Raw genomic sequence first — 25,093 nt, forward strand, 5'->3', positions numbered from 1 at the left:
GACTGGAATAAGGATGGGGCCCGTGCAATGTCAGTTTTGTTTTTCAAGATCTTTTTTTCCTACAGAGGGGAGGGAGGGAGGGGGCCTACGTCAGAGGGGCCTTAACTAAGAACCCTCCCTGGCTTGTCTCAACTGCAATTTAAAGGAAGCATGTGTTAGTATCCTTTGAGGCGAGGCCCTCTGCAAGGGTCTCCTAGCCTAAGCTGGACTGTGGCCTGTTTGCCAGGCACAAAGGTGATGTCCCACGCTTGAGGGTGTAAGGTTCACGTCTGAGGCCACAGATGAAGTGGCAAGTGCGGCTCAGAAGCCTTTGTCCGTAGCCCCAGGAAGAATCCGCCAGGCTTCTTCCTCGCCCTGCGAAGGCCTTGTGGGGCTGCCCTTCCGGGTGGGCTCGCAAACGGGTCGACCCAGCCGTTCTTTGGGCTGGGGCGGCGGTAGGCGTGGGGAGGCCTCCCTAGCAGGGCTCGTTGGAGCGCCAGGGCAGGGAAAGGGGAAGTGGGCCTCGGCGGCTGGGGGTGAAAAGGGGCGGGGATTGCTGCTTTGTGAGGAAACAATTTGCAGAGGCCGCCAAATTGGCGGTCCGCCGGCCGGACCCTCCGCGAGGCACCGGGAGCAGCCCAAGCTACGTAGCACTCCGGTTCCGTCAGGGCCGAAGCGCACCCAAACATGGCCGCCGAACGGGAGTTCCGGGGCCGCGGCCGCGACTCCGGGTGACGCAACGGCGGCGGGTTGCATCAGCCCGCGCCCACGTGCTCGGCCCGTCCCTCCGCCCACGGATCCGGGCGCTGATTGGGCCACGTTAGGGCCGTGACCTCCGCCTCAGCCAATGCGAGGCAGCCACAGAGTGTTCTCGCCGCAGAGCCCTAGTGCGAGGTGCCTATAAAAGGCGCCCGAGGCGGGGGCGCGCGTCCCAGAGGCGTGTACAGTCGTTGCGGAGGTTTCGGGGCGGCTGCGACGCCGCCTGCCTGGCATCTCAAGAGCGCCGCGGAAGCCCCAAGCGCCGCCGACATGGAGGTCGAGCCCGAGCCCGAACCTGAGCCCGTCACGCTCCTGGTGAAGAGTCCCAACCAGCGCCACCGCGACTTGGAGCTGAGCGGCGACCGCAGCTGGAGCGTGGGCCGCCTCAAGGCCCATCTGAGCCGCGTCTATCCCGAGCGCCCGGTGAGAGGGGCCCCCGACTCCCGCTGCCAGCGCCCACTCCCGGCTCCGCTGTCCTCACCTCAGCCCTCCTTGCGTCCGTCTCCCCTTCCCCTACAGCTTCTCTTCTCCCTTCGCCATCTCTCCCCCGACGGCTGGCCCTCACCCGCTCACCTCCCCTGGCTGGGGTCTCCCCGTTCCCTGTCCTACCGCTGTAGGCGCCGCCTCGCCTTGCCCAGTGGCCGTCACCTCCACGTCCTAGGCCACCGTCGTCTCGCCTTCCCCTGTCACCTCGCCTCCCGCTGTACCCCAGCCCCTCTCCTCGCCCCCTCCGCCCAACCCGGACCACTGCCCTGTCCCCTAGATCTGGCTTCCGGCCTTAGCCACGCCGCTGAGACAGCAGTTTGACCTTGGGTGAATTATTTCACCCTCCCAGCCTCAGTTTCCCCGAAAAGACAGGGCGACTAGGTGTTCCGCATTAGGATTGCATCCACTGGATAGAAGCGAGGACACGGAAATGGTTGGAAGTGAATTTTCTGAATGCAGTGTGTCGGTGCGGAGCGGAGGAGGCTCCCTGGGCCAGTGCTAGGGAGCCACGGTGAGCGCCCAGGGAGTGTGTACTTAAGGTCCCACGCCCAGGAGCGAGACGTGGCTCTTCCCCGCCCTGTCCACCTTCCGCCCGGGGCCCCTCCCTGCCGCGCCGGACTCCGCAGCCTTTGCCTAGTCCCGGGGAGGAGCCCCTGGCGCTTTCTGGGTAGAGTGAGTTAGAAGGGAAGCAGGCGGCAAGAGTCTTCCTGAGTCTGCGTTTTAAGACTTTGGCCCCTCAATTACAGACTTCCTCGCTTTGTTTTGGTTGACACATCTGTCAACATCACCCTTAGCACCGCCCTCTCTCCCCACCACGTGATGGAGGCTGTGAGCTGGACCTTCCTGTATTTACTTTCTATTCTGTCTGATATTATGTAAGTGTCAGCAGTGTGCTTTACTGCCCACAAGTGTAAATCCCCATCAGACCAGAGAAAGCATGGGGACCCAAAAACACTGTGAAATTGTTCCTCATTATCTGAAGAGTTGCAGTGTGTGGTAGCTCACGGGTCAGGTGGTTTTTGTTCCTGATTTGTTCAAGGTGGAATGTAGAAGTGAGTTTTCCTTCTGACTTATTCTTTTGAATTTTGTGTATTTATCTAATAAGCTTGCATTTCCTTAGCACTCACCTTGGGACTGTTTGTAGTTTCACTGCACCTGCTTCCAAGAAACTAGGTGGCCGTGTTGCTGTGAGAATGGCTGTTAGATACAGATTGGCGTAGTCTCTAGTTGCATCACTTGGTAAAAGGCAGTGTTTTGGAGGAGAGCTTCCCTTAAGGGCTTCCTTGGGTGACAAACATGACTCCTATTAAGTCTGAAGAGCCAAAGTTGTAAAAGGTCTCTCAGGTGTGTACATTGGTGCTTAAAAATTATGGCTAGAGAGCACTCAGCATTTGGTTTCTAACCTGAGAAGTCTTACTTTTATAATAGTTCAACATTTATTATTTTTTTTCAAATGAGCTTTCTAGGTAAAGGCACAGAATATCAAGTCAGCCCTTTAAAAAGGAAAACAATTTAAATTACAGGCACCTATTGGTTTCAAAACCTTTACCAGTGTGGAACTCTTTAATGTAGGATCCCACCTCTGCAGTAGCATTTTACAAAATTCTGTGTATGGGATTTCCCTATAAAGTCAATCAGAACAGTGGTGAACGCAGTATCCAGTTCGGTTCTGTGGTTTGTTTTTGGTGCACAGTGTCAAAAAGTCCTGATTTCTGCAGATAAATAGATGCGGTTATTGTTTTGATTGTTTTAAACAGTTTGCTTTATAATCTCCAGCTACTTGGCAGGAGCGGCTTTATTCCAAATTTTGCAGAATTGTTTATTCTGGCATTGTTTGGTGATCACTACCTACTTTGGTATGTGTCATTTGATGCCATTATTTTTAAGTATGGTTTTTAAAGGAATTAAAACTAGATTTTTAAAAATCAGATTTGTATGAAAGTGTGTAGAGTCCCTGTGATTTTGAAATCACTGGAATGGAGAAGCGGGTTTGGAATCTTGACTTCAACAGCAGGTTGACTGTGGACAAGTCAATTTCAAACTTTTCCTCCCTTCACATAGGGATACTAAATCTCACAGGGTTATACGAAATGGTACCTACACACCATCTTCTCTATAACTGCGTTTGTATTTTGGGAAGTCTCTTTGAGAGCTTAGTTTAGAATTGCCTTATGTTATCTCAGGACAGTACGAGGTCGTTTTGGTGAAGGCTGACCTTGGTTGGGAGTACTTTGACTGTTGTGTGAGACCAAACCAGGTTTTGAAGTTAGGCCGTAGGATCCCCAAATAAAATTTGTGTTTTTAGTGGCAGAAAGGAATTTCCTTAGGACTTTAAAAGTCAAGTAGTTGGCCGTGGTTTTGTGGACTAGAGATAATTTGCCATCCTAAATTTATTTGCATGTTAGAAATTCAAAGTTCAGCACTTTCTAAAGGAAAGGTTTGTATATGAGACTTTTGTAAAAAATGTTTTCCTGTGATTCTAGGAAAAAAACACACATATTCAAGTTGTTTGTATAAAACAGTTTCTTCTGTATGTGGGAACTTGTGTGAGCTAAGTACTGACCTGTGCTTCTCTTTCTTTCCCTGACAAGCGTCCAGAGGACCAGAGGTTAATTTATTCTGGGAAGCTCTTGTTGGATCACCAGTGTCTCAAGGACTTGCTTCCAAAGGTACATCATTTACACATTAACTTTTGAATGTTTAAGCACTTAAACAAGGTTGAATTCAGGTCCTAAAGTACCTCCTTATTTTAGCAGGAAAAACGGCATGTTTTGCATCTGGTATGCAATGTGAAGGGTCCTTCAAAAGTGTCAGAGACCAGTACAAAGGTATGTCTGCTTTTTCAAGATTATAACCATCTGTGTCATTCAGACCCACATGGTAAAAATAAACGGAGTTGGATAAAACTCTTAAGAGATTTTATTACCTTTTTATCAAGTAAAATTTTGTTTCTCCCCAGTGAGAATAAAGAATGAGAAACTTATCAATACAAGTGTGTGTTTATTATTACAGTAGTAGACTGTATGCCATTGGTGTTGTAGTAGAAGAGTAGAGTTCTACATTACTCTATCTTTTGGGACATGATTTGACCTACAATAGCTGTGTATCCAGATCTCTGAATTAGCAAGGCACTCAAAATGGGTTTTTATTAAATTTAGCACACAATAAATTTCTTCTAAGGAATCACTAATTTTTGTAAACAGTACAAAAGTGAATATCTTTCCTTTGGAAATTTTCTTTTTTTTTTTTTTAATGTTTATTTCTGAGAGAGAGCAACAGAGCATGAGCAGGCGAGGGACAGAGAGAGAGAGAGAGGGAGACACAGAATCTGAAGCAGGCTTCAGGCTTTGAGCTGTCAGCACAGAGCCCAACATGGGGCTCAAACTCATGAACCACAAGATCATGATCTGAGCTGAAGTTGATGTTCAACCAATTGAGCCACCCAGGCACCCCTTCTTTGGGAATTTTCATCATGATTTATTTAATTGGATAGGAAAAGACCACAATCTCTATCAAGTGATCTCTAAAGACTTACATTTGACAGTCAAAATTGTTTATTTTTCATTTCATGGTGTTGATTTGAATATATAGTAATAATATTCTAGTGTAGTGATGGACTCTAAATTAGCATTACAGCTCTATTTCCTAAAACATCTGAACATAGTATAGAACATTCTTTCCTTTAGGTTGCTGGCTGGGTTGTATTTATAAATCTTGTTGGTCAGATTTGGTTTCTTGATTTAGTAAATTTAGCACTGTAGGATCTGTAGAACATTATCAGGATGCTTTCTCACCAGTGATAACTTCATTGGAAGATTTTAATGAAACCACAGCATAGTTCTTCTAGGAAAAAATAAGGATTTAAAGAATATCTGTATATTGAATTTAGGTTGAACAAATTTCAGAATATTTTTTACATAACACTGCATCTGTTCAATTTTGTGAAGTTCAGAGGTCGGGGTGAGGGATATAAGCCATTCACAGCAGAATAATCCTTTCAGTTTGGTTGCAGACTGTTGCATCAGATCCTTTGTTTTAATGTTCATCTTCCACTTATTTAGGTTGCCGAATCCACAGAGCAGCCTGCTGGTCTTCATCAGGGACAGTATCCTGGGGATTCCTCAGGTGATAGCTTAAGGCAAAGGGAGATTCTTCGGAACCTTTCTCCCTCTGGATGGGAGAACATCTCAAGGTGAGTGTCATAATAAAGAACCAGGTTTATACAACATGGATGTGTATCATTTGCGTCAATTTTAAGAATAAAGTGTGTTGATAGTATATAGTCGCAGAACTTAATGTACAGAATTTTGCTTTAAGGGTTTCACTTTAAAGATTTTTTATTTATTTAACTCTTCTTAATACATAGCCTTTTAAGTACATATAAACATAGGGATGCGTGTGTTGACAACGTAGGCATCTCCCCTCCCACATGGAGATGCTTTGCATTGTGCTGACCTCATGAGAGGGAATTCGTGCTGCTGCAGAGGAAACAGCTGGTGTAAGCATCTCGCAGCTGCTTTGCTGAGTGGCTTTGTGCTTTGTCTATCATAACAATGGGTGACAAAAGGTGAAAAATTGTTTAAGAAATGCTCTGCCAAGGACTGAGTTGGTGGTGCTAGAAAAAAGATCGTTTCTTTAGAGCAGTTAGAGCTCTAGACTAAATGCTCTGATGTTTGGATTTCATAACTCCTGGAACACCTTATTATGAAAGTTCTTATGAGAAAAAAATCATTAACTATGAGTTGAAATTCTATAACCCCTCAATTCCCCTGCTTCCCTTTTCCTACTAGTTTTTAATATTTGATTTTGACAAGTCAGGTCTTTCGGGAATGAGGAGTTGTTTTTTCTTCATGGAAATTTCAAATACACACAAAAGCAGAGGGAAGTGTGCAATGAATCTCTGCATAACCGTCCCCCAGGCCCAATAATGATGAAGGTTTTGCCATGCTTGTTTCATCTATTCCTCTTTTGCTTTTTCCTTTTGCCGTAATTCCCAGACATCATGTCAGTTCACCCCTACATACTTGAGTAAAACCGTAGAGTTATCTTGTATATCTACAATGCTGTTCTCATCAGAGCTACAAAAGCACTTTGTTATGGTCTCATTTCCTTGCACTGCAACTTTTTTGAATGATCAAAACCAGTATTCTACCAAGACCTACTTGAACTAGAATACCATTTTAGAAGCACTCTGGGTAGGGAATTTGGGTAAAAGGCTGTCAGCCTATAAATTGGATAATTGGATAGAACCACTTAAAATTGCCTCCCTTATTCTGGCTATACAGCCTGAGAATTGTGGCCCATATCTATGTGAATTTCACCTGGATAAAGCTTACCGATTTTATCCAACACGTATTTATTGAACAGTCAATACATATAACTTTGTTTAAGGATGGGAGTTAACCAGCAGAGGTGTTGACATAATCCATTCATGATCTTACCATAAGTTTTTATAGTTTCAGTTTTGCGAATTGCTGCCAAAGGAGTTCACTCTGTTAAGGCACACAAGGCCAAAGATGACACTCCTATGCTCTGCCCTAGGCTGTTTAAGAAACAGGAGTTTGGTGTCAAACAGGTCTCAAATCCAGCATGCTATTTAACCAGCTCAGTGACTTTGTGCAAACCCCTTGTCTTCCCTGAGCTCTATTCAGACTCCCTTCTGTGAAATGCAGGGGATAGCCCCCTCCCCACAAGGTTGTCGGGAATCCAGTGAGGCAACAACCCAGCAGCTTGTAGAGGGCACAAGTGGTCAGAAAGCATATATGAGTGATGCCACATATACACAGAACTCTGCCCCCCATGTAGTCAGATTTAGGGGTGGGGAGAAATGGCTGTCAGAAGGAAGAGGGAGTTTCCTTCAGGAAAGGCTTTGAGAGAGATGTGGCTTTTTAGAGCTGTCCTTTGAAGGATAAACAGTCGGTTTCGAGCTGCAGTGAGACTCAGCAAATGAAAAATGGGAGTGAGTATCCATCTAGTCTGAAAGGGTCCAGCTTGTTTATACGCCATAGCAATGACATGGCATGAGAACCCAGTGCTGGCCATGGGCGCTCGTTTCTCTGTGGGGTCTGGACCATGGTAGGAGGGCTTTGGCAGCACTTTCCGTGCTTGGGTCACACGGGGGCATCGCACGGTAATCTACCATGTAGCTGTCATGGAGTTTTTGTCTCTTTGATTTGAAATCCTTATTGTCATTTAGACTTCATTTATTCATACTAAACCAAGTCAAAACGAGTGTTTTTTAACAATGTTTCGTAGGCCTGAAGCTGCCCAGCCAGCCTTCCAAGGCTTGGGGCCTGGTTTCTCGGGCTACACTACCTATGGTTGGCTGCAGCTCTCCTGGTTCCAGCAGATCTACGCACGGCAGTACTACATGCAATAGTGAGTCCTTTCCCGTCATGCTAGGCACGCCCGGGGTTAGGAATGGAGGAAGGAGTGTACTTTCATCAGTTTCTGCAGAGCTCTGTTCTGTCTGGTTCGGTGGGTGGAGGAGGGTATAAATGATATCTGCTACCTAAATCGTGTGTTAATTCAGGAGTGTTTGTGTCTGTACCTACTTTACTTCCTTTTCAGTATGTGGTAGCTTTAAAGTTTTGCGGAAGGTTTAATTAGTTTTTTTAACATACCATACTTTTATCGTGGCCTTAATGTATAACTCCAGATGAAATTTATGGCCAGTCTCTCTTAGGAGCAGAAGAGGCATGTATAGATATGACTGTTAGTAAGGAAATTCTTCACTAACTTAAAAGTCAGGTTTTTCATGTACCTACGGACAATTCTTAACAGTAAAAGACCCTGCGTAAATCAGATTATGAGAAGCACAGTCTTCACGGTGATTTGCTTTCAACAGTATCTGCCTCTATCATTTTTATTTTAGTTTAGCAGCCACTGCTGCCTCAGGGGCTTTTGTCCCCTCACCAAGTGCACAAGAGATACCTGTGGTTTCTGCACCTGCTCCAGCCCCTATTCACAACCAGTTTCCAGCCGAGAACCAGCCAGCTAATCAGAACGCTGCTCCTCCAGTGGTGGTTAATCCTGGGGCGAATCAAAATTTGCGGATGAATGCACAAGGTGGCCCTATTGTGGAAGAAGATGATGAGATAAATCGAGATTGGTTGGATTGGACCTATTCAGCAGCCACGTTTTCCGTTTTTCTCAGTATCCTCTACTTCTACTCCTCCCTGAGCAGGTTCCTCATGGTCATGGGGGCCACCGTTGTTATGTACCTGTAAGCACATGATTTTGCTTTCCTTTTTTCCCTTAATACAAATTAACACTGCATGGTGACTCAAGCCAAGTACAGATTTTTCTCTTTTTGAGCAGTCTCAGTCATTGTTAATGGAAGTGTATTTCAGTAGCATATCATTCTGGCACTTTCAATGCAAGGAGCTGATGGCTTGTTTGGGCACTGCTGAAAACACATCAATCGTGTGCGAATGCAAGGAGAACATTCTGTTTTCTTCTAGATAAGATACCTGCCAGGCTCATGAACCACAATAATAACGGCCGTTCTGAGGCATGGAAGGGAAAATTGATTTGTTTTGAATAAAAACATGTTTACCAAGCTGCAGCTGCTGCTTTCCAGGATAAAGGTCAGGCACTGACTGTCAGCATAGCTCTAAAGGGCCAAAGAACCTGTACAGACCTGGCATTTGGCTTGTCCTTAGCTCAGAGTAGTGGTTCTCAACCAGGATGATTTTGCATCCCCAGAGTGTGACGTTTTTGATTGGCAACTAGGGGGTGGTCCTGCTGTTATCTAGTGGGTAGAGGCCAGGGATGCTGCTAAACATCCTGCAGTGCATAGGACAGCCCCCCAGTAAATACCTAGCCCAATACGTCAGTAGTGCCAAAGTTAAGAAACCCTGGCATCGAGTGACATGTCCTCCTTTGTGGTCGAGACAGACAAATATTTCCTCTGTGGTGGAAAAGAATTTTTACTTTAGTTTTAAAAATCTTGAGAAATATCTGAATAAAAAATACTCATAAATCCAGAATTAATCATTACTAATATTTTGTCATATTTGCTTCAAAACTTGCACTTAATTGGATTTTCCAAATAAAACTTCTAGTCAGTTTAAGTTTTATAGTCTCTAGAATCATATATTTAAGTGATCAAATTTAGGTATTATTATCTTAGGTTATTACATATAATCCCAGTCCTGCCTCTGTTGTGTGTGTGTGTGTGTGTGTGTATTTATCCCTCCCCCATCCCCCGGTTCAGGTTTTCCTGTGTAAAGTTTAGTTTGGATGAGCAAGCATTTATAGAGCACATACTGTGTGCTGTTAATGCTGCCGGGCATACAGTGGTGAATAAAACATAGTCCCCATAGTGACCTTGAAGAAGCCGATGGGCGAGTGAGGAAGTCTAGGAGATGGTGTGACAGAACATCTCTGCAGATCTGCCCACTGTGAGCTTATAGTCAGAGCACTGCTCTGATTGGAGGAGGGGAGCAAGGGGAACGTTATCTGATCAAGAAGACTCAAATTCTTGAGTAAATTTCACTGTGATTAGCTAAGATGAGCTTTTATGTGCTTCCTTTGAAGGCATCACGTTGGATGGTTTCCATTTAGGCAGAGGCCAGTTCAGAACTTCCCCAATGATGGTCCTCCTCATGAAGCTGTAAATCAGGACCCCAACAATAACTTACAGGTAAGGAACTCCCATTGGAGTCCAGCAAGCTTGATGTGAAGTGCCGGGCTCTCAAATCCTTAACCTTTAGATATTTAGCCTCCTGGTTTACCATTTCATTAGGCGGAAGTTTCAAGATTTTTTCAAATTTATTCTTAGAGCAGTAGCTGTTGTTTTTTTTAATGCTTATTTTGGAGGGAAAGAGAGACTGAGCATGAGTGGGGGAGGGGCAGAGAGAGAGAGGGAGACACAAAATCTGAAGCAGGCTCCAGGCCCTGAGCTGTCAGCACAGAGCCTGACATGGGGCTCGAACCCACAGACTGTGAGATCATGACCTGAGCCCAAGCTGGACGCTTAACTGACTGAGCCACCCAGGCGCCCCGAGCAGTAGCTATTTTTAAAAAACATTGAATGTGCCATAAAATCCATCAGGTATTTTTTGGCATTTGGCAGTTTGCATTTTGGCATGTGTAAATAATGGGTTTTTTAGCACACTGTTTTTGAGTGTTCAGTGGTCTGTAACAATGTGTTCTATCATGGAAACTGCTATTGGATAGTTTTTTTTATTAAAAAAATTTGTTTTGATGTTTATTTCTGAGAGAGAGAGAGAGAGAGAGAGAATAAGAATGAGAATGGGTGGGGGAGGGGCAGGGAGAGAGGGAGATATAGAATCCAAAGCAGGCTCCAGGCTCTGAGCTGTCAGCACAACCCAACATGAGGCTCAGACTCACAAACCATGAGATCATGACCTGAGCTGAAGTTGAATGCTTAACTGGCTAAGCCACCCAGGCACCCCAGCTAATGGATAGTTAATCTAATTAAGGATTAAGAATATAAGCATGTCTCACAGAATAGATGTCCTGGAGAACTTCCCTAGATTTATAAAGCAGTTTAATGCATAATCCTAAAAGAATTCTTTTATATTATTAATTATCACCCTACTATTACCATTTTTATAATATAAATTATCACTTTGGGTTTCTATTTTTGTTTCTTAACTCAGAATACTGCCAAAATTAGAATATTCATAGTTAATGAAGTGGTTAACTTAATTCATGAGTTTAATAATAAAGATGTAGTTACCTCATTTCTTTTAATGTTACTGCCAGGAACTTTCAGGACTGTGAGAATGTCACTAGCACGGTTGTGCTGTGAGGCCTGAGAACTCCATCCAGCCTAGGACACCATTCCCTGGGGTCCTGTCTGCCTGGCTGCTTTGAATATGGGGCCAGGGATTTAGTCTGCCCTCTCCTAACATTATTACATTATTTGGTATTTATCACGGTCCTGATTGTGTTCTCATTGTATTTCATAACTGCAGGAAGGTCCCGATCCTGAAATCGAAGACCCCAACCACCTCCCTCCGGACAGGGACGTACTGGATGACGAGCAGACCAGCCCTTCATTTATGAGCACAGCCTGGCTTGTCTTCAAGACTTTCTTTGCCTCTCTTCTTCCGGAAGGTCCCCCAGCCATAGCAAACTGATGGTGCTTGCTTTCTGGCTGCTGGAGGCCTCGACAGGCGTGGACTGGATCATCTAGCTCCAGCTAGATTTCCTCACCCAGCCATGGCAGTGGCACAGAATTAGTAAAGAACCAACAAGGAGAAGGACATGCTTTTGTGGTCAAGCAAAAGCAGAAACTAAGACGTGAAGCCATGATACAAATTGATGAACAAAAGTTTTGCCCAAGGCTTCTCCTGTCTTTATTCTGAAGAGCTTTAATATATACTGTATGTAGTTTAATAGGCATTGTAAGTAGAAGGCATTAGTGTCGCATGCTTATGCCTGAGGAACTTTTCAGATGTGTGTGTGTGCATGTGTGTTTGTACATAGATCTCATAGATGCAGAAATGGTTCTGCTGGTACGATTTGATTCCTGTTGGAATGTTTAAATTACACTAAGTGTACTACTTTATATAATCAATGAAATTGCTAGACATGTTTTAGCAGGACTTTTCTAGGGAAGACTTATGTATAATTGCTTTTTAAAATGCAGTGCTTTACTTTAAACCAAGGGAACTTCGCAGAGGTGAAAACCTTTGCTGGGTTTTCTGTTCAATAAAGTTTTACTATGAATGACCGTGGAAGAGACTCCTGTCATCTTAGCATTTTGCTCCATGTCCCTTGTCACTGGAGGGTCAATAGTTGAGTTGCTGACTTGGAAGTAATCTGAATGTTTTGCTTCTTTTTATAAAAGGATTATTTGTACCAATAAAGAATGATAAGGTAAGGCCATGAAAGTTTTAATTTACTAAGAATATACTGTGTTTGTCCCCATTCCCTGTTTCCAGCAGTACTGGCTTATATACTAACCCATCAAACTTGAATTCTCCAGATTTAAAGTTAGTAACATTGGGGCACCTGGCTGGCTCAGTCGGTAGAGCGTGTGACTTGATCTCAGGGTCGTGAATTCAAGCCCCATGTTGGACATGGAGCCTCCTTTAAAAATTTTTCTTAAAAAAGGCATTAAGTACCTTCCACCTTGACAATTCTGCGGTAGTTACACCTGCTCATATATCAGGCTTTTGTAAGCTGAGCTTGCTTTGGTGATTTTAATCTTTTAACTATTTAAGACTAATCTTTTTTTTTTTTTTTTAATTTTTTTTTTTTTCAACGTTTATTTATTTTTGGGACAGAGAGAGACAGAGCATGAATGGGGGAGGTACAGAGAGAGAGGAAGACACAGAATCGGAAACAGGCTCCAGGCTCCGAGCCATCAGCCCAGAGCCCGACCCGGGGCTCAAACTCACGGACCGCGAGATCGTGACCTGGCTGAAGTCGGACGCCCAACCGACTGCGCCACCCAGGCGCCCCTCTTTAAGACTAATCTTAAAAGCACAGTCCTGTGTATTTTTCACACAAATAATGTTACAGGCAGAATGCTAAAGGCCTGGGCAGTGTGTTTTTGGCACACTAAATCACTTCTTATACTATGGTGTTGTGATCATTTAAATGAATCATTACTGAAAACATTTACATCAAATAAACCTTCATTGAACAATTCAAAGCAAGATGCTGGGTAGACACAAAGGTATTTTGTATACGGTTGTGCCTTAAAAAGCCAGTAAATATAATTGTGCCAGGAGTTAAATGGCCTGGAGTTTCAAAGAACGCTGGCCTCCAGAGCAGAGGAGCGACGAGAAGGCAGCCATTATGGACAAGTTATGAAGAAGGCAGGATTTGCCTGATGGAAGAACGAACTTGAGATTGTGGATTTGAGGGTTTTGCGAGTGAGGAAGTGGGTCTGAAATAATGGAAGGAATCTGAGGAGATGAAGGGTCCCGGTGAAAGCAAAAGCACAGAGGTGAGATTTGCCGCCTCCTGCCTCAAAGCTGGATTCTTGGCATGCTTGGTATTTAGTTTTGGCGATTTATGAAAGTGATCATTAGGAGTTCATACTCAAGTCTTGGGTAGAAAAGCCTGTTCATTTTCAGAGGAGGGGGCATCACCATTTGGCGAGATGCCCCTGGTTTCTGTTTCTCCTGTTTCTAAAGGAGGTGGGGTCAGCTTGTGACCCCTAACCTCCAGATTCCATGGGCCCAAAATAGTTCCAGGAAGATGCTCCTAAGGACAGCTGACAAGGGTTCAGATTGGCCCAAGCTGCACCAGGACAAAGTGGGGAATGTTCAGACAACAGATCAGGCTTAAGACAGCTGACAGGTGGGGGATGTGGCAGAAATGTCAATGCATCCACAGCAGGTAGCTAAATGTAGTAAAATAATGTACTTCATGTCACTCAATATTTAGAAAATTACTGGTTTGGATCTTCTGGGCTCCCTGTGGGAGAACCTGTTCCAGGCCTTTCTCCCAGCTTCTGGTGGTTGCCAGCAATTCTTGGTGCTCCTTGGCTTGTAGCTGTGTGACTCTAATTTCTGCCTCCTTCATATGGCTTTCTTCCCTCTGTTTCTGTGTCTCTGGCTTTATATGACCTCCTTATAAGGATGCCAGTCATTGGATTTATACCTGCAAAGGCCCCTTTTCACATTTCAAAGTTCTGAATGGACATGAGCTTTGGGGGGCACAGTTAAACCCACAACAGAGAGCAACGCCTCTGCTAGGAGACACAACGATGATTCCATTGAACTGGAAGCTAAGACTACCGCCTGGCCACTTTGGGGTCCTCATGCTTCTGAATCAATAGGCAAAGAAGGGGGTTATTCTATTGGCTGGGTGGATTGATCCTGGCTATCAGGAAGACGTTAGGCTGTTACTATACAATGAAGATAAGATTTGGGGAATACAGGAGGTCCATTAGGGTGTCTTTTAGGACCATGCCCTGTGATTAAAGTCAATGGAAAGTTACAACCCAATTCAGGTAGGATTACTAATGGTCTTGACTCTTCGGGAGTGAAAGTTAGGGTCACTGCCCCTCCCCCCCACCCCCACTGCCAGGTAGAGAACCATAACCATCTGAGGTGCTCGCTGAGGACATTGAATGAATAGTGGTAGAAGAGAGTTGCAAATACCAATTACAACCATGTGACTAGTTGTAGAAATGAAGACTGTAGCTGTCATGAATATTCCTCATATTATGTATACGTTTATACGCACATGCAAACTTGTATATTACCTATGTTTTCCTCCCTTATCTCCTTATCTTCTAACATAAGGTGAATTAATAATACCTAACGTCACATCACAGGATTTTAGTTACAGGATATCCAGGAGCAAAGTAATCATCACCCAAGGACTTGGCATCCTTTCCTGGGAAAAAGGTCAGCGTGTTTTTTGTTTTAAACACAGGAGTTGCATCACACTGAAAGCAATCATGACTCTGTTATTGTCTTTATCTGGGGATTAAGTGTGGTTTGAGAACATGTGCGTGGGTACTGAATTGACAAAGGGTGATCTTGAGGAAGGTTAGTCTAACGTGTCAATGTGGCTAGGTCCAATTATTCAATCAACCATTAGCTAGGTGTTGCCAGTGAAGGTATTTTGCAGATGTAGATTAATATTTACAATCAGTAGATTTTCTTTTAATCTTTTTTTTTTTTAATGTTTACTTATTTTTTGAGAGAGAGCGTGTGAGCAGGGAAAGGGCAGAGAGAGAGGGAGACACAGAATCTGAGGCAAGCTCTGGGCTCCGGGCGTCAGCACAGAGCCCAATGCGGGGCTCCAACCCACGAACCACGAGATCATGACCTGAGCCGAAGTCGGACGCTTAACCGACTGGGCCACACAGGTGCCCCTACAATCAGTAGATTTGAAGTGAAGGCAATTATCCTTTATAATCTGAGCGGGCCTCATTCAATTAACTGAAAGTTCTGAAGGGCAAAACAGAAGCTTCCCTGAGGAAGCAGCAGTTCTGCCCACGGAATGCAGCGGAGAAGCTCTGGAGTTTCCGGTCGGCCTGCCATCCTGTCCTATGACTTCCAACTTGCCGGGCCAACCTCCACCCAGCCAGCCTCTACCATCACGTAAGCCCCTTCCTTGAAATAAACAAAACATTAATCTCCTACCCGTTCTGTTTCTCGGAAAGAACCCTGACTGATACTGGGTCCCGGCTCTGGAGATTACAGGTCCAGCTCCTTCTCCTTGTGTGTTGTGCTGGCCAGTGGGAGGTGGCTTCCAGGCAGGCTGTGTCCCTTACTCAGGGGGCACTTCTGCCTGTGCTTCAGACCGAAAGCATACGGGGGAGGCTCCAGGGAAAGCTTCGCTCTGTGCCTTGCAAAGGTCTCCCGTTCTGGGGAGGGGGCTGGGTAAGCTTGCCGGAAGAGGAGGCCTCAACTGGAAGGAAGGTGTTAGGCTAGAAGTGGTGGGCAATAAATGGCATGGGACCCTGGGGAGGAGGGTGGGGGGTGCTGTCTCCGACTTGGTAACATCCAAGAGTAGCTTGGCTCACAGCAGTTCCAGTGGCCTAGGCACAGGGGCGAATTCTCCGATGCCCATCGTATTCGTGCGTGCCTGAGCATGAAGAAGGTGCTCGTGGTTTCCTGTCCACTCAGTGGCTGAAGAACACGCGGGCGGACACGTGTCCTACAGTCAACACTCAACGATCACCCACTGGGGACCGACCTGGTGCCGGGTGATCCCTGCCCTCAGGGAGCTTCCATCCTGGTGGGATAACAGAGACTGTGCGAGGGAACAAGTGGACGGACAATGACATGGGGGAGGGGGGATAAAAGCATAGGCAAGAGTGAGAATAGTGGGATTATGGAGATTGTAGATGACAGGGCAGGACTGGGGGAAGCGGGGTCAGAGAGAGTAAGGCTGACCGGGGAGACAGCAGGGAAGGCGGTGCTGTGTTCTTGCTGGGGTTGGCCTGCGACAGGAAGCTGTTGGGAGGGGTGAGGCCAGAGGGGTCGTCCCCTGGGAAGGGCAGAGTGTGTGGGGACAGGAGAGCTGGTTTCAGCCCTAGCCATGGGGCCCCGGGGAAGTTGAACCTCCGTGCTGAGCTCCTGCTTCCGCACCTATAACACAGACCCCCGGGGACATATCAAACCTGCTCTGCCCACCACACGGGGGGCACAAGGCTCAGAATAATGCAGTGCTTTCCAAAGTCGGCAGGGGTGACCTGGGATGGGCATGCAGAACAAATCTAGAGGGTCCATGGTAGAACCCTTTAATAACCATGTTATTTTTTTATACATTGTATTTATTTAATTATTTACTCTGAGAGACAGGGTGCATGCAGGTGATCGAAGGGCAGAGGAAGAGAGAATCCTACGAGGGGTAAAGAGAGGGAGGGAGAAGGAGAGAGAGAGAAAAGGAGAGAGAGAGAGAAGTGGGGCTCACTCGAAGTGGGACTTGTGTTTACCCGAAGCGGGACTCAAATTCACAGAGTGTGAGGTCATGACCTGAGCCAAAGTCAGGTACTTAACCGACTGAGCCACCCGAACACCAGTAACTATTTTCTTTTTAAATGGTTTAGTTAAGTGTATTTTTCCACTTAAAGTGAGAATATAAAGTTCCCTTTAAAAATATATTTAAGTAAAAAGCCAAGTCAGTTTCAAAGGTTAAATAAATAATAGACTGAATAAAGCACAGTGCAGTTCTAAAGCGTTTAAAATAGCTTAGTAAAGAATTTCCTCGTGGTGTAAAAAAATAAAAGCACATACAGAGATGACAAAAATCATGATCGTAGTTCTTGAATGATTGACGTCCGGGAGACACTGAACACCAAGAGGTTTGTGAACGTATGGCCCGTGAAAATGTTTTTTAAAAAAGACAGGGACAGCAGTGCGTTTGTTCATATGTGCCTTGGATGGTTCCTGTGGCTGTACATGAACGTGTGTGGGCAAATGGGTCTCAGAGGCACCTGTCGCTGGGGTTGCTGTGTAAGAGCCTGTGAGTAGGGGTCCTGTGTGGGCACGGGGGTGGGCCTATCTGTGCACACGTGTGCACAAGGTTATCTGCACGTGCGCTGCTTTATCTGGGCAGGTGCGTGGGTAGGGGTGCATCGGGTGTGTGCGCATCTTGAGTCCCTGCGGTTAACAGTGACACCAGAATGCGTGTGAGCCTCTTCCCCGTCCCCAGCCCTCAGCTCTATCCGAGGGAGACCGGGCTGGCGGAAAAGTCTGCGGCTGGTTGGTCAGTAGCCACTAGGGGGCAGCAGATGGCGCTGCGGGGCCTTCTTTTCGCCGGCTCCTCAACCTGCAGCCTCAGGATCTTTGGGCCTCTGCACTCCAGGCCACTTCCACTCTGAGCCTGGCGCTGGAGGCCACCCGAAGTCTCTCTGTGCCCCTCTCCACCTCCCCCAGGCCTCTGCCAGTTGTCTCTGGCGGAGGCTTTCTGGAAGGTCTAGGACTAAAAAGTGGAATGTTTGTTGTAGGGTGGGTTGGGACCCGTGGGCAGCCTCGGGTGGTCTCCTGGGGTCCTGGGAGAAAGGACCCCCCTGGTCTGGACCCCTGGAGTTCTGGCACCTGGACGTCTGGGAGTCAGCCAGCCTGGCCACCTCTGGCTCCTCCACAGCCTCGGCTCTGTCACTCTGTCTCTGGGTCTCTTCAGGGCTGCTCTGTAGCTGTCTGTCTCCACTCTTCTCAGTCCTAAGCCTGTTCAGAATTCTGGTAAACCTGTGGGCTTGTGGGGAATGGGCCTCTCTGAGGCTCCAAAGTGGGCATCAGAGGGGCCGCTGGACCCTACAGCCTTTGTGTTGTTCAGATGTCCTCATGTCCAAGGCCACCACTTGCACCACCCCAAGGCCAGCCTGGAGGCCACGGCAACATTTAACAAAAAATCCCAGCTCCTTCTCAGATCCTTCTCTCCGCAAATCCTTACCGACGTCCTCCTGTGTGCCAGGCACTCACCTTCCAGGGATGGGCGGCTCCCTCTGCTGCCAGCCTTGGTGACAAGGCCTCGCTGGGGCAGAATCCATGAATGGGCAGCGGCTTTCCTCCCCGCTGGAGCCAACTGTGGGCCAGGCCTGTACTAAGCAATAGCTCCTCGAATTTGCACAACGGGTATGCTCAGCCCGTTTCATGGTTGAGGAAACTGAGGCTCTGAGAGGTTACGTGACGCATCCGATCACACCGCCAGTGAGTGACCCGTGCTGGCAGTCACACATAGCTTGTTCTCATTCGGAAGTCCTTCCCTTTCTTTAGAGACCCCCGGACACGGCGGCCTCGTCTTTGCCTGTGACCAAACACAAGGAGCTAGGCCATCCCCTGCATCTCAGGGGTAACATTACTTCCCACCCCTGCCCCAGGTGACAAGTTAATAATCCAGTGTGGACAGGGTGGGAGGACTGCCTAGCAGCCTCTACAACACAATCTAGTGTGTGTCCTCACAAATAACCCTGTACAGAACGAGCTCTGGGCCTGTCATCATTATCTGCTTTACGGAAGTGGGGTCATATTGTATAGGCTTCTCCCCGCAAAAACACTGTGGCAAGCTGAGTAATGCCTTCCCCCCACCCAAGATATTCCTGTCCTGATCGCTGGCCCCTGTGAATGTTATTTGATATGGCCACACAATATTTTTTTCTTTTTTCTTTTTGCAGATGTGATTAAGGACTTGAGATGAGATCACCGTGGATTAGGCAGGTGGCTCATAAATGCGGTCTCAGAGAGGTAGAGGGAGATGGGACTCATGGACAGAAGAGGAGAAGGCAACATGAACACGGAGGCTGAGATTGGAGAGATGTGGCCACAAGCCAAGGCGTTCTGGCAGCCGCCAGAAGCCGGAAGAGGCGAGGAACGGGATCACCCGAGAGCCTCGGCAGGAGTGCCGTCCAGGGACACCGAATGCAGTCGGCTGGCCTCCAGAACTGTAAGTGGATAAATTTCTGTTGTTTTAAGCTATCAAGTTCTTGGTGATTTGTCCTAGCAGCCGCAGAAGACCAATGCAGGCACCAAATGACTAGGAAGGACGTATTAGCAACATCATCATCATCATCATCATCATCATCAAAATAATAAAACAATTTTTAAGTGGCAGGACACAGAGAAGCATGTGTAGTAGGAACCCATTTTTGTAAAAAATGTGGCATGTGTGTGTGTGCGTGTGGATCCACACAGCCATGGGAAAATACTGGGGAGGCTCACGTACATGCTCATTACCCAGCAAGGCGTTTAAACTCAAGACATAATCAAGGCTATACATGAAGGGATGTGTCCAGTCCAGTCCAGTAGGGTTCAATAAATCATAATGCAGCTGCCGAGTAGAACACTGTGTAGATGTTTATTTTTTTGATGTTTATGTGTTTATTTGGAGAGAAAGAGTGCGAGGGAGTGGGAGAGGGGCACAGAGAGAGGGAGAGAAAGAATCCCAAGCAGGATCCGCGCTGTCAATGCAGAGCCCGACGTGGGGCTCGCACTCATGAAGTGTGAGATCATGACCTGAGCCGAAACCAAGAGTCAGACGCTTAACCGACTGAGCCACCCAAGGCTCCCCCACGTACAGATTTTTAAACAAAGATCTTGTGTAAATGTACCGATTGCTGTAGAGATTTTTTTTTTTTTTAAAAAGGCAGGAAGTGGGGCGCCTGGGTGGCGCAGTTGGTTAAGCGTCCGACTTCAGCCAGATCACGATCTCGCGGTCCGTGAGTTCGAGCCCCGCGTCAGGCTCTGGGCTGATGGCTCAGAGCCTGGAGCCTGTTTCCGATTCTGTGTCTCCCTCTCTCTCTGCCCCTCCCCCATTCATGCTCTGTCTCTCTCTGTCCCAAAAATAAATAAACGTTGAAAAAAAAATTAAAAAAAAAAAAAAAGGCAGGAAGTAAAAAAGTAAGGAGAAAGGCCGTTATAAAAGAATTTGTATAATAGGATCTCATTTAAAAATAAATACTAATCATCACCTAGATACGAGGAAAAGTGTTTGCAGGGATAGAAACTAAGGTGCACACAGCAGTTGTAGGTGGTGAGAGGTGAGTGGGACCGTCGGTGCTGCTAAGCTTTGCTTTACTTTGCTTGTCTGAATTATGTTTTCTAATGAGCACAAATTCTATTTATAATAAAGAAAAATATATAATTACGGGGCGCCTGGGTGGCTCAGTCGGTTGGGCGTCCGACTTCGGCTCAGGTCATGATCTCACGGTTTGTGAGTTCGAGCCCCGCGTCGGGCTGTGTGCTGATGGCTTGGAGCCTGGAGCCTGCTCCGGGTTCTGTGTCTCCCCCTCTCTCTGCCCCTCCCTGGCTCGTGCTCAGTCTCTCTCTATCTCTCAATAATGAATACACGTTAAAAAAATTAAAAATATATATATATATATATATAATTGAAGAAAACAGTGTCGAAGGAGGAGAAAAGGCCAGGCTGAAGTACAAAACTGACTATGTGAGGACAGAAGAGGTGAGAAAGAATTTGGGAGTTCAGGCTAAGAACTCAGGGGAGGGTTCCTGGAAGAGGTGCCATCGGAGCTGGAAAGGGAGGTCTGGGAGAGGTGGAGGAAGCCATGGGAGGGTTGGTGGAGCCAGTGGACTAGATTTCGGGCTCCCAGTCAGTGGTGTGCTGGCAGAAGCCTAAAAATCAGTTCTTGGGGGGCAGAGCAGAAAGCCTAGTATATAGTAGCCTTTGCTAACTTCTGGGGCATAAGTACTCTGACCATGGCCAAGTTGAAGCTCCCAACATGATGTCACAGAATGCAAAGTTGGCAAGAGACGTGCAGTAGCATGGCACCCTATAGTTACGGCCTCTCTACAGATCCAGCGGATGCCAATAACCCCAAGTGAAATAATTCGGAAGTGACGTTTTGAGTTAAGTTTGTTTTTAATATCACTTATGTCATTTAATTTCTAATAATAGCTGCATTTAATAACTGGCTTGCAAAATTCTTAAACATTTAACAGTTGACTCCTATGGGTAGATCAGGTCTCCCCTCTACTCCGTGAAGCCATCTCTTGGAGTTTGAGGTGCTCCAAGCCTGAGATCCCACTGGAGTTGAGCCGTGACAATGGCCAGGGCTGTGTCCTCGGGTGTGCATTTCCCCAGGCCCTTGACCTGCAACAAGAATGCCAGTCTCTGCCTCAGCCCTTGGTGCTAACAGGAGGCCTTGGGCGCCTCATGTCCTTCCAGTGACGGGGCAGCTCAGTCCGTGCAACCTAGGTGAGGCCTTCCTGCCCAAGCCGGCTGACCCCTTGTCCTGCCTCTCTTGTGAACGTAGAGGCCTCCACCAGCTCTCTCCCGGGAAGTGAGGCCGAACATTTCTGGGAGGGGTCGTCATAACCACCCTCCATCTCCCAGGCTGGGACCCTCCCCAAGAGAATTAGGGGGCCAGGCCACCATGACTCTGCTCAGCCACAGCTGCTTTTAATCCACGCTCCCTCCAGGGCTGGGGTACAGGTCCTGCCATGCCAAATCCTTGGTCAGAGTCGCCCACACTGGGACAAATGATAAAGTCCGTTCTCACTGTTGCCTCAGTCTCCCCATCCTAAGTTTATTTTCCTCCTACCTAATGCCTACATACTTCTTCCTTTCTTCATGATGAATGCTTACTCTTAGGAAGGAAATTTATTAGCTAGTTCTTACTATTGTGTACTTGACTAAATGGCAAAGTCAATGGAATCCCCCTATTAGAATGGGAATTTTTGACCTGGGTTCTGGGTCCAGTTTTGCCATAAATTTCTCCCCCTAGGTGTATCCTCTGAAGATGTGATTTTAGGCAGCACTGAGTGGTTAAAGGAACACGTTGGGGGAAAAGGGGTGTCGCCTTCTCTGCCACAGGATAGACTTTGACAAAGCCATGTTGGAGCCTGAGACACAAGGGAGAAATCAGTAATACTGACCTAGTCTTTCCTTAAAGTTTTGACACTGTATTCATTATGGATGTTTTGTATTAATTTTGATTTTTAAAATTGTGATCAAATATACATAACCTGTATTTCCGATTTTAACCATTTTTGAGTATGCGGTTTGGGGGCATTCAGTACATTCACATGGTCGTGGGACCGTCACCACCACCGTCATCCATCTCCAGAACTTTTCATCTTCACCAACTGAAACTCTGTCCCTATTAAACACTAACTCCCCGTTCCCCTCTCCCTTAACCCCCAGCAGCCACCATTCCACTTTCTGTCTCTATGGATTTGACTATTCTAGAAACCTCAAGTAAGAGAGAGCATACGATAATATTTGTCCTTTTATGACTGGCTTATTTCACTTTGTACAGCGTCTTCAGGGCTCATCCATGTTGTGGCAGGTGTCGGAGTTTCCTTCCTTTTCAAGGCTGAATAATATCCCATTGTACACGTATGCCACATTTTGTTTATCCATTCATCCACTGATGGACACCTGAGTTGCTTCCACCTTTTGGCTGTTGTAAATAATGCTGCTATGAACATGTGTATACAAATATCTCTTTGATTCCCTAAGTCAGATTTCTCAAAGCGTTTCGTTAAAATCTTTATCTTGACTACTTAATTTTTCTGGCTTCTCAGATTTTGTGCCCAAGATGCGTGTATCCTTTGCCTCACCCTAGTCCCAGCCTTGGTCTGAGTGACGTGAATCTATCACAGCAAGGTGGAAAGCTCATTGTGTCCTAAAAAAGTCACGCAGAACTCAAAAGACCCCACTAGGTTAGCATGCAGCTTCTCAAAACAATTAAAAAGAGAATTACCATGTGATTCAGTAATTCCATTACTGGATATTTACCCAGGGAATATAATAACACTAACTTGAAAAGATAGATGGACCCTTATGTTTATTGCAGCATTATCATAATAGCCAAAATATGGAAGCAACCCAAGTGTCCATCAACAGATGAGTGGATTAAGAAGATGTGGCATATGTTGGCTCAGTTGAGTGTTCGACTTCAGCTCAGGTCATGATCTCATGGTTTGTGAGTTCGAGCCCCGCATCAGGCTCGCTGCTGTCAGTGCGGAGCCTACTTCAAATCCTCTGTCCCCCTCTCTCTCTGCCCCTCCCCTACTCATGCTCTCTCTCTCTCAAAAATAAAATAAACATAGGGGCACCTGGAGTGGCTCAGTTATTTGAGCCTCCAACTTCAGCTCAGGTCATGAACTCACGGTTGCTGAGTTCGAGCCCCGCATCGGGCTCTGTGCTGACAGCTCAGAGCCTGGAGCCTGCGTCTCCCTCTCTCTCTGTTCCTCACCTGCTCACACTGACTCTCTTTCTCTTTGTCAAAAATAAAGATTAAAAAAATTTTTTAATAAAATAAAATAAACATTTAAAAAAAGTAGATGTGGCATACACACACACACACACACACACACACACACACACACACACACATATACACGACGGAATGTTGCATGGCCATAAAAAAGGAGAAGGAAGGAAGGTGTTAGGCTAGAAGTCGTGGGCTATAAATGGCGTAGGAACCTGGGGAGGAGGGAAGGGAATGCTGTCTCTGACTCGGTGACATCCAAGAGTAGCTTTGCTCACAGCAGTCTCAGTGGCCTAGGCACGGGGGCAAACTCTTTGATGCCCATTGTATTCATGCGTACCTGAGTATGAAGGTGCTTGTGGTTCCCTGTCCACTCAGTGGCTGAAGAACATGCAGGCAGACACATATACCCTACAGTCAACATTCAACAATTTCGTACTGAGAACAGCCATGTTTGCTGGTATTAGAACAAAGACACCAGAGTGCGGTGAAACCTGGCACTGGCTATGTATTGTGATTTGCCATAATCTCTGAACCTCTGCCATTGGGCGATTGCATAGACTTTTTCTAGGGCAAGACAGCACCTGACCACAATCTCTGAACCTCTGCTGCAGTGCAGTTGCACAAACATCCTCTGGGGCAAGCTGGCATCTGGCCATTGCTCAGAGAGACCCTGCCCCAGAGAGTCAGAGAGGGTCCAAGCCACAGGGTTCTCTGAAGTGAGGGGTTTGGAAACACAGCCCCATCTGAGATATAATTTTGGAGGGAGGTGCTGCCTGGCAGGCTGATGGCTTGGACATGGACAGTGTTGAGGGAGGGAGTGGACGGAAGCCTAAGATAAAGGAGGGATGCTTGATTGCGGGTCAGTGGGGGCGCAGAATACCTGTGCCAGAGACTAGAAAGCTGGCTGAAACCATTTTCACCTCTCCTGTGCATGTGCGTACACATGCATGTACATGGGTGCCACACGGATCTACCCCAGTAAGCTAAGCAGCGCCCCTAGTGGAGAACAGAGTCGTTACACCAAATCCCGTCCAACTGTGCCCTCCCAGCACATGCCTAGAGGACTGCCACAAGTCTCTCCATCTGCTTAGTGTACGGATTATAGAATGCTTCATAGTTTGACTTCTAGGGAAAACTGTATGTAACTTTATTTGGGTTTCCTTCTGTTTGCTGGTCCATCTATTTGGCTTTTTTTCCCCCTTCTCTCTTTTCTTTTTCTTGAATACAGAAAGGGAAAAATTTATTGTTATTTTCATTAAAAAAATTTTTTTAAATTATTTTTACTATGTTTTTTATTTTTTTGTAAATTTTCTTATTCTATTTCACTTCCTTCATTGTATTCTTTTTAATCATTATATACATTTTTTAACTTTTAAACTTTGTTTTTTTTCTTTCCTTTCCCTTTTTTTCTCTATTCTATTAAGCTTCTTTCAACAACCAGACCAAAACACACCTAAGTTCTAGCTCCCTTTATTTTATTTTTTTGTGTTGTTTTTAATTTTTAAATTTTTATTTTTTTATTTTATTAGTTATTTTTTCTTCCTCCAAAATGACAAAAAAAAAAAAAAAAAAAAAAAAAGGAATTCACCCCAAAAGAAAGAACAGGAAGGAATGACAGCCAAGGGCTTAATCAACACAGATATAAGCAAGATGTCTGAACTAGAACTTAGAACCATGATAATAAGAATACTAGCTGGGGTGGAAAAAAAGCATAGACTCCCCTCTGCGGAGATAAAAGAAGTA

The 25,093-nt window shown here is 46.1% G+C and overlaps 1 protein-coding gene across 3 annotated transcripts; it reads left to right on the forward strand.

The window, feature by feature from the left end:
• The first annotated feature begins 880 nt into the window (after positions 1–880).
• HERPUD1 (homocysteine inducible ER protein with ubiquitin like domain 1) lies at positions 881–11,936 on the forward strand. Of its 3 annotated transcripts, none has more exons than XM_045442823.1 (8): positions 881–1,161; positions 3,816–3,893; positions 3,978–4,052; positions 5,286–5,416; positions 7,480–7,602; positions 8,099–8,449; positions 9,766–9,871; positions 11,172–11,936. In XM_045442823.1, exons 1-8 carry the CDS (start codon positions 1,009–1,011, stop codon positions 11,334–11,336), a joined length of 1,182 nt encoding a protein of 393 aa, XP_045298779.1. In that variant the 5' UTR covers positions 881–1,008; the 3' UTR covers positions 11,337–11,936. The 3 variants fall into 3 exon arrangements, with proteins under 3 accessions (XP_045298779.1, XP_045298781.1, XP_045298780.1); XM_045442824.1 differs by having other exon boundaries at positions 890–1,161; positions 3,981–4,052; XM_045442825.1 differs by lacking the exon at positions 11,172–11,936 and having other exon boundaries at positions 887–1,161; positions 8,099–8,292; positions 9,766–9,845.
• The last annotated feature ends 13,157 nt before the right edge of the window (positions 11,937–25,093 follow it).

Source organism: Leopardus geoffroyi, chromosome E2 (genome assembly GCF_018350155.1).
Source record: "Leopardus geoffroyi isolate Oge1 chromosome E2, O.geoffroyi_Oge1_pat1.0, whole genome shotgun sequence".
Lineage (NCBI taxonomy): Eukaryota > Metazoa > Chordata > Mammalia > Carnivora > Felidae > Leopardus > Leopardus geoffroyi.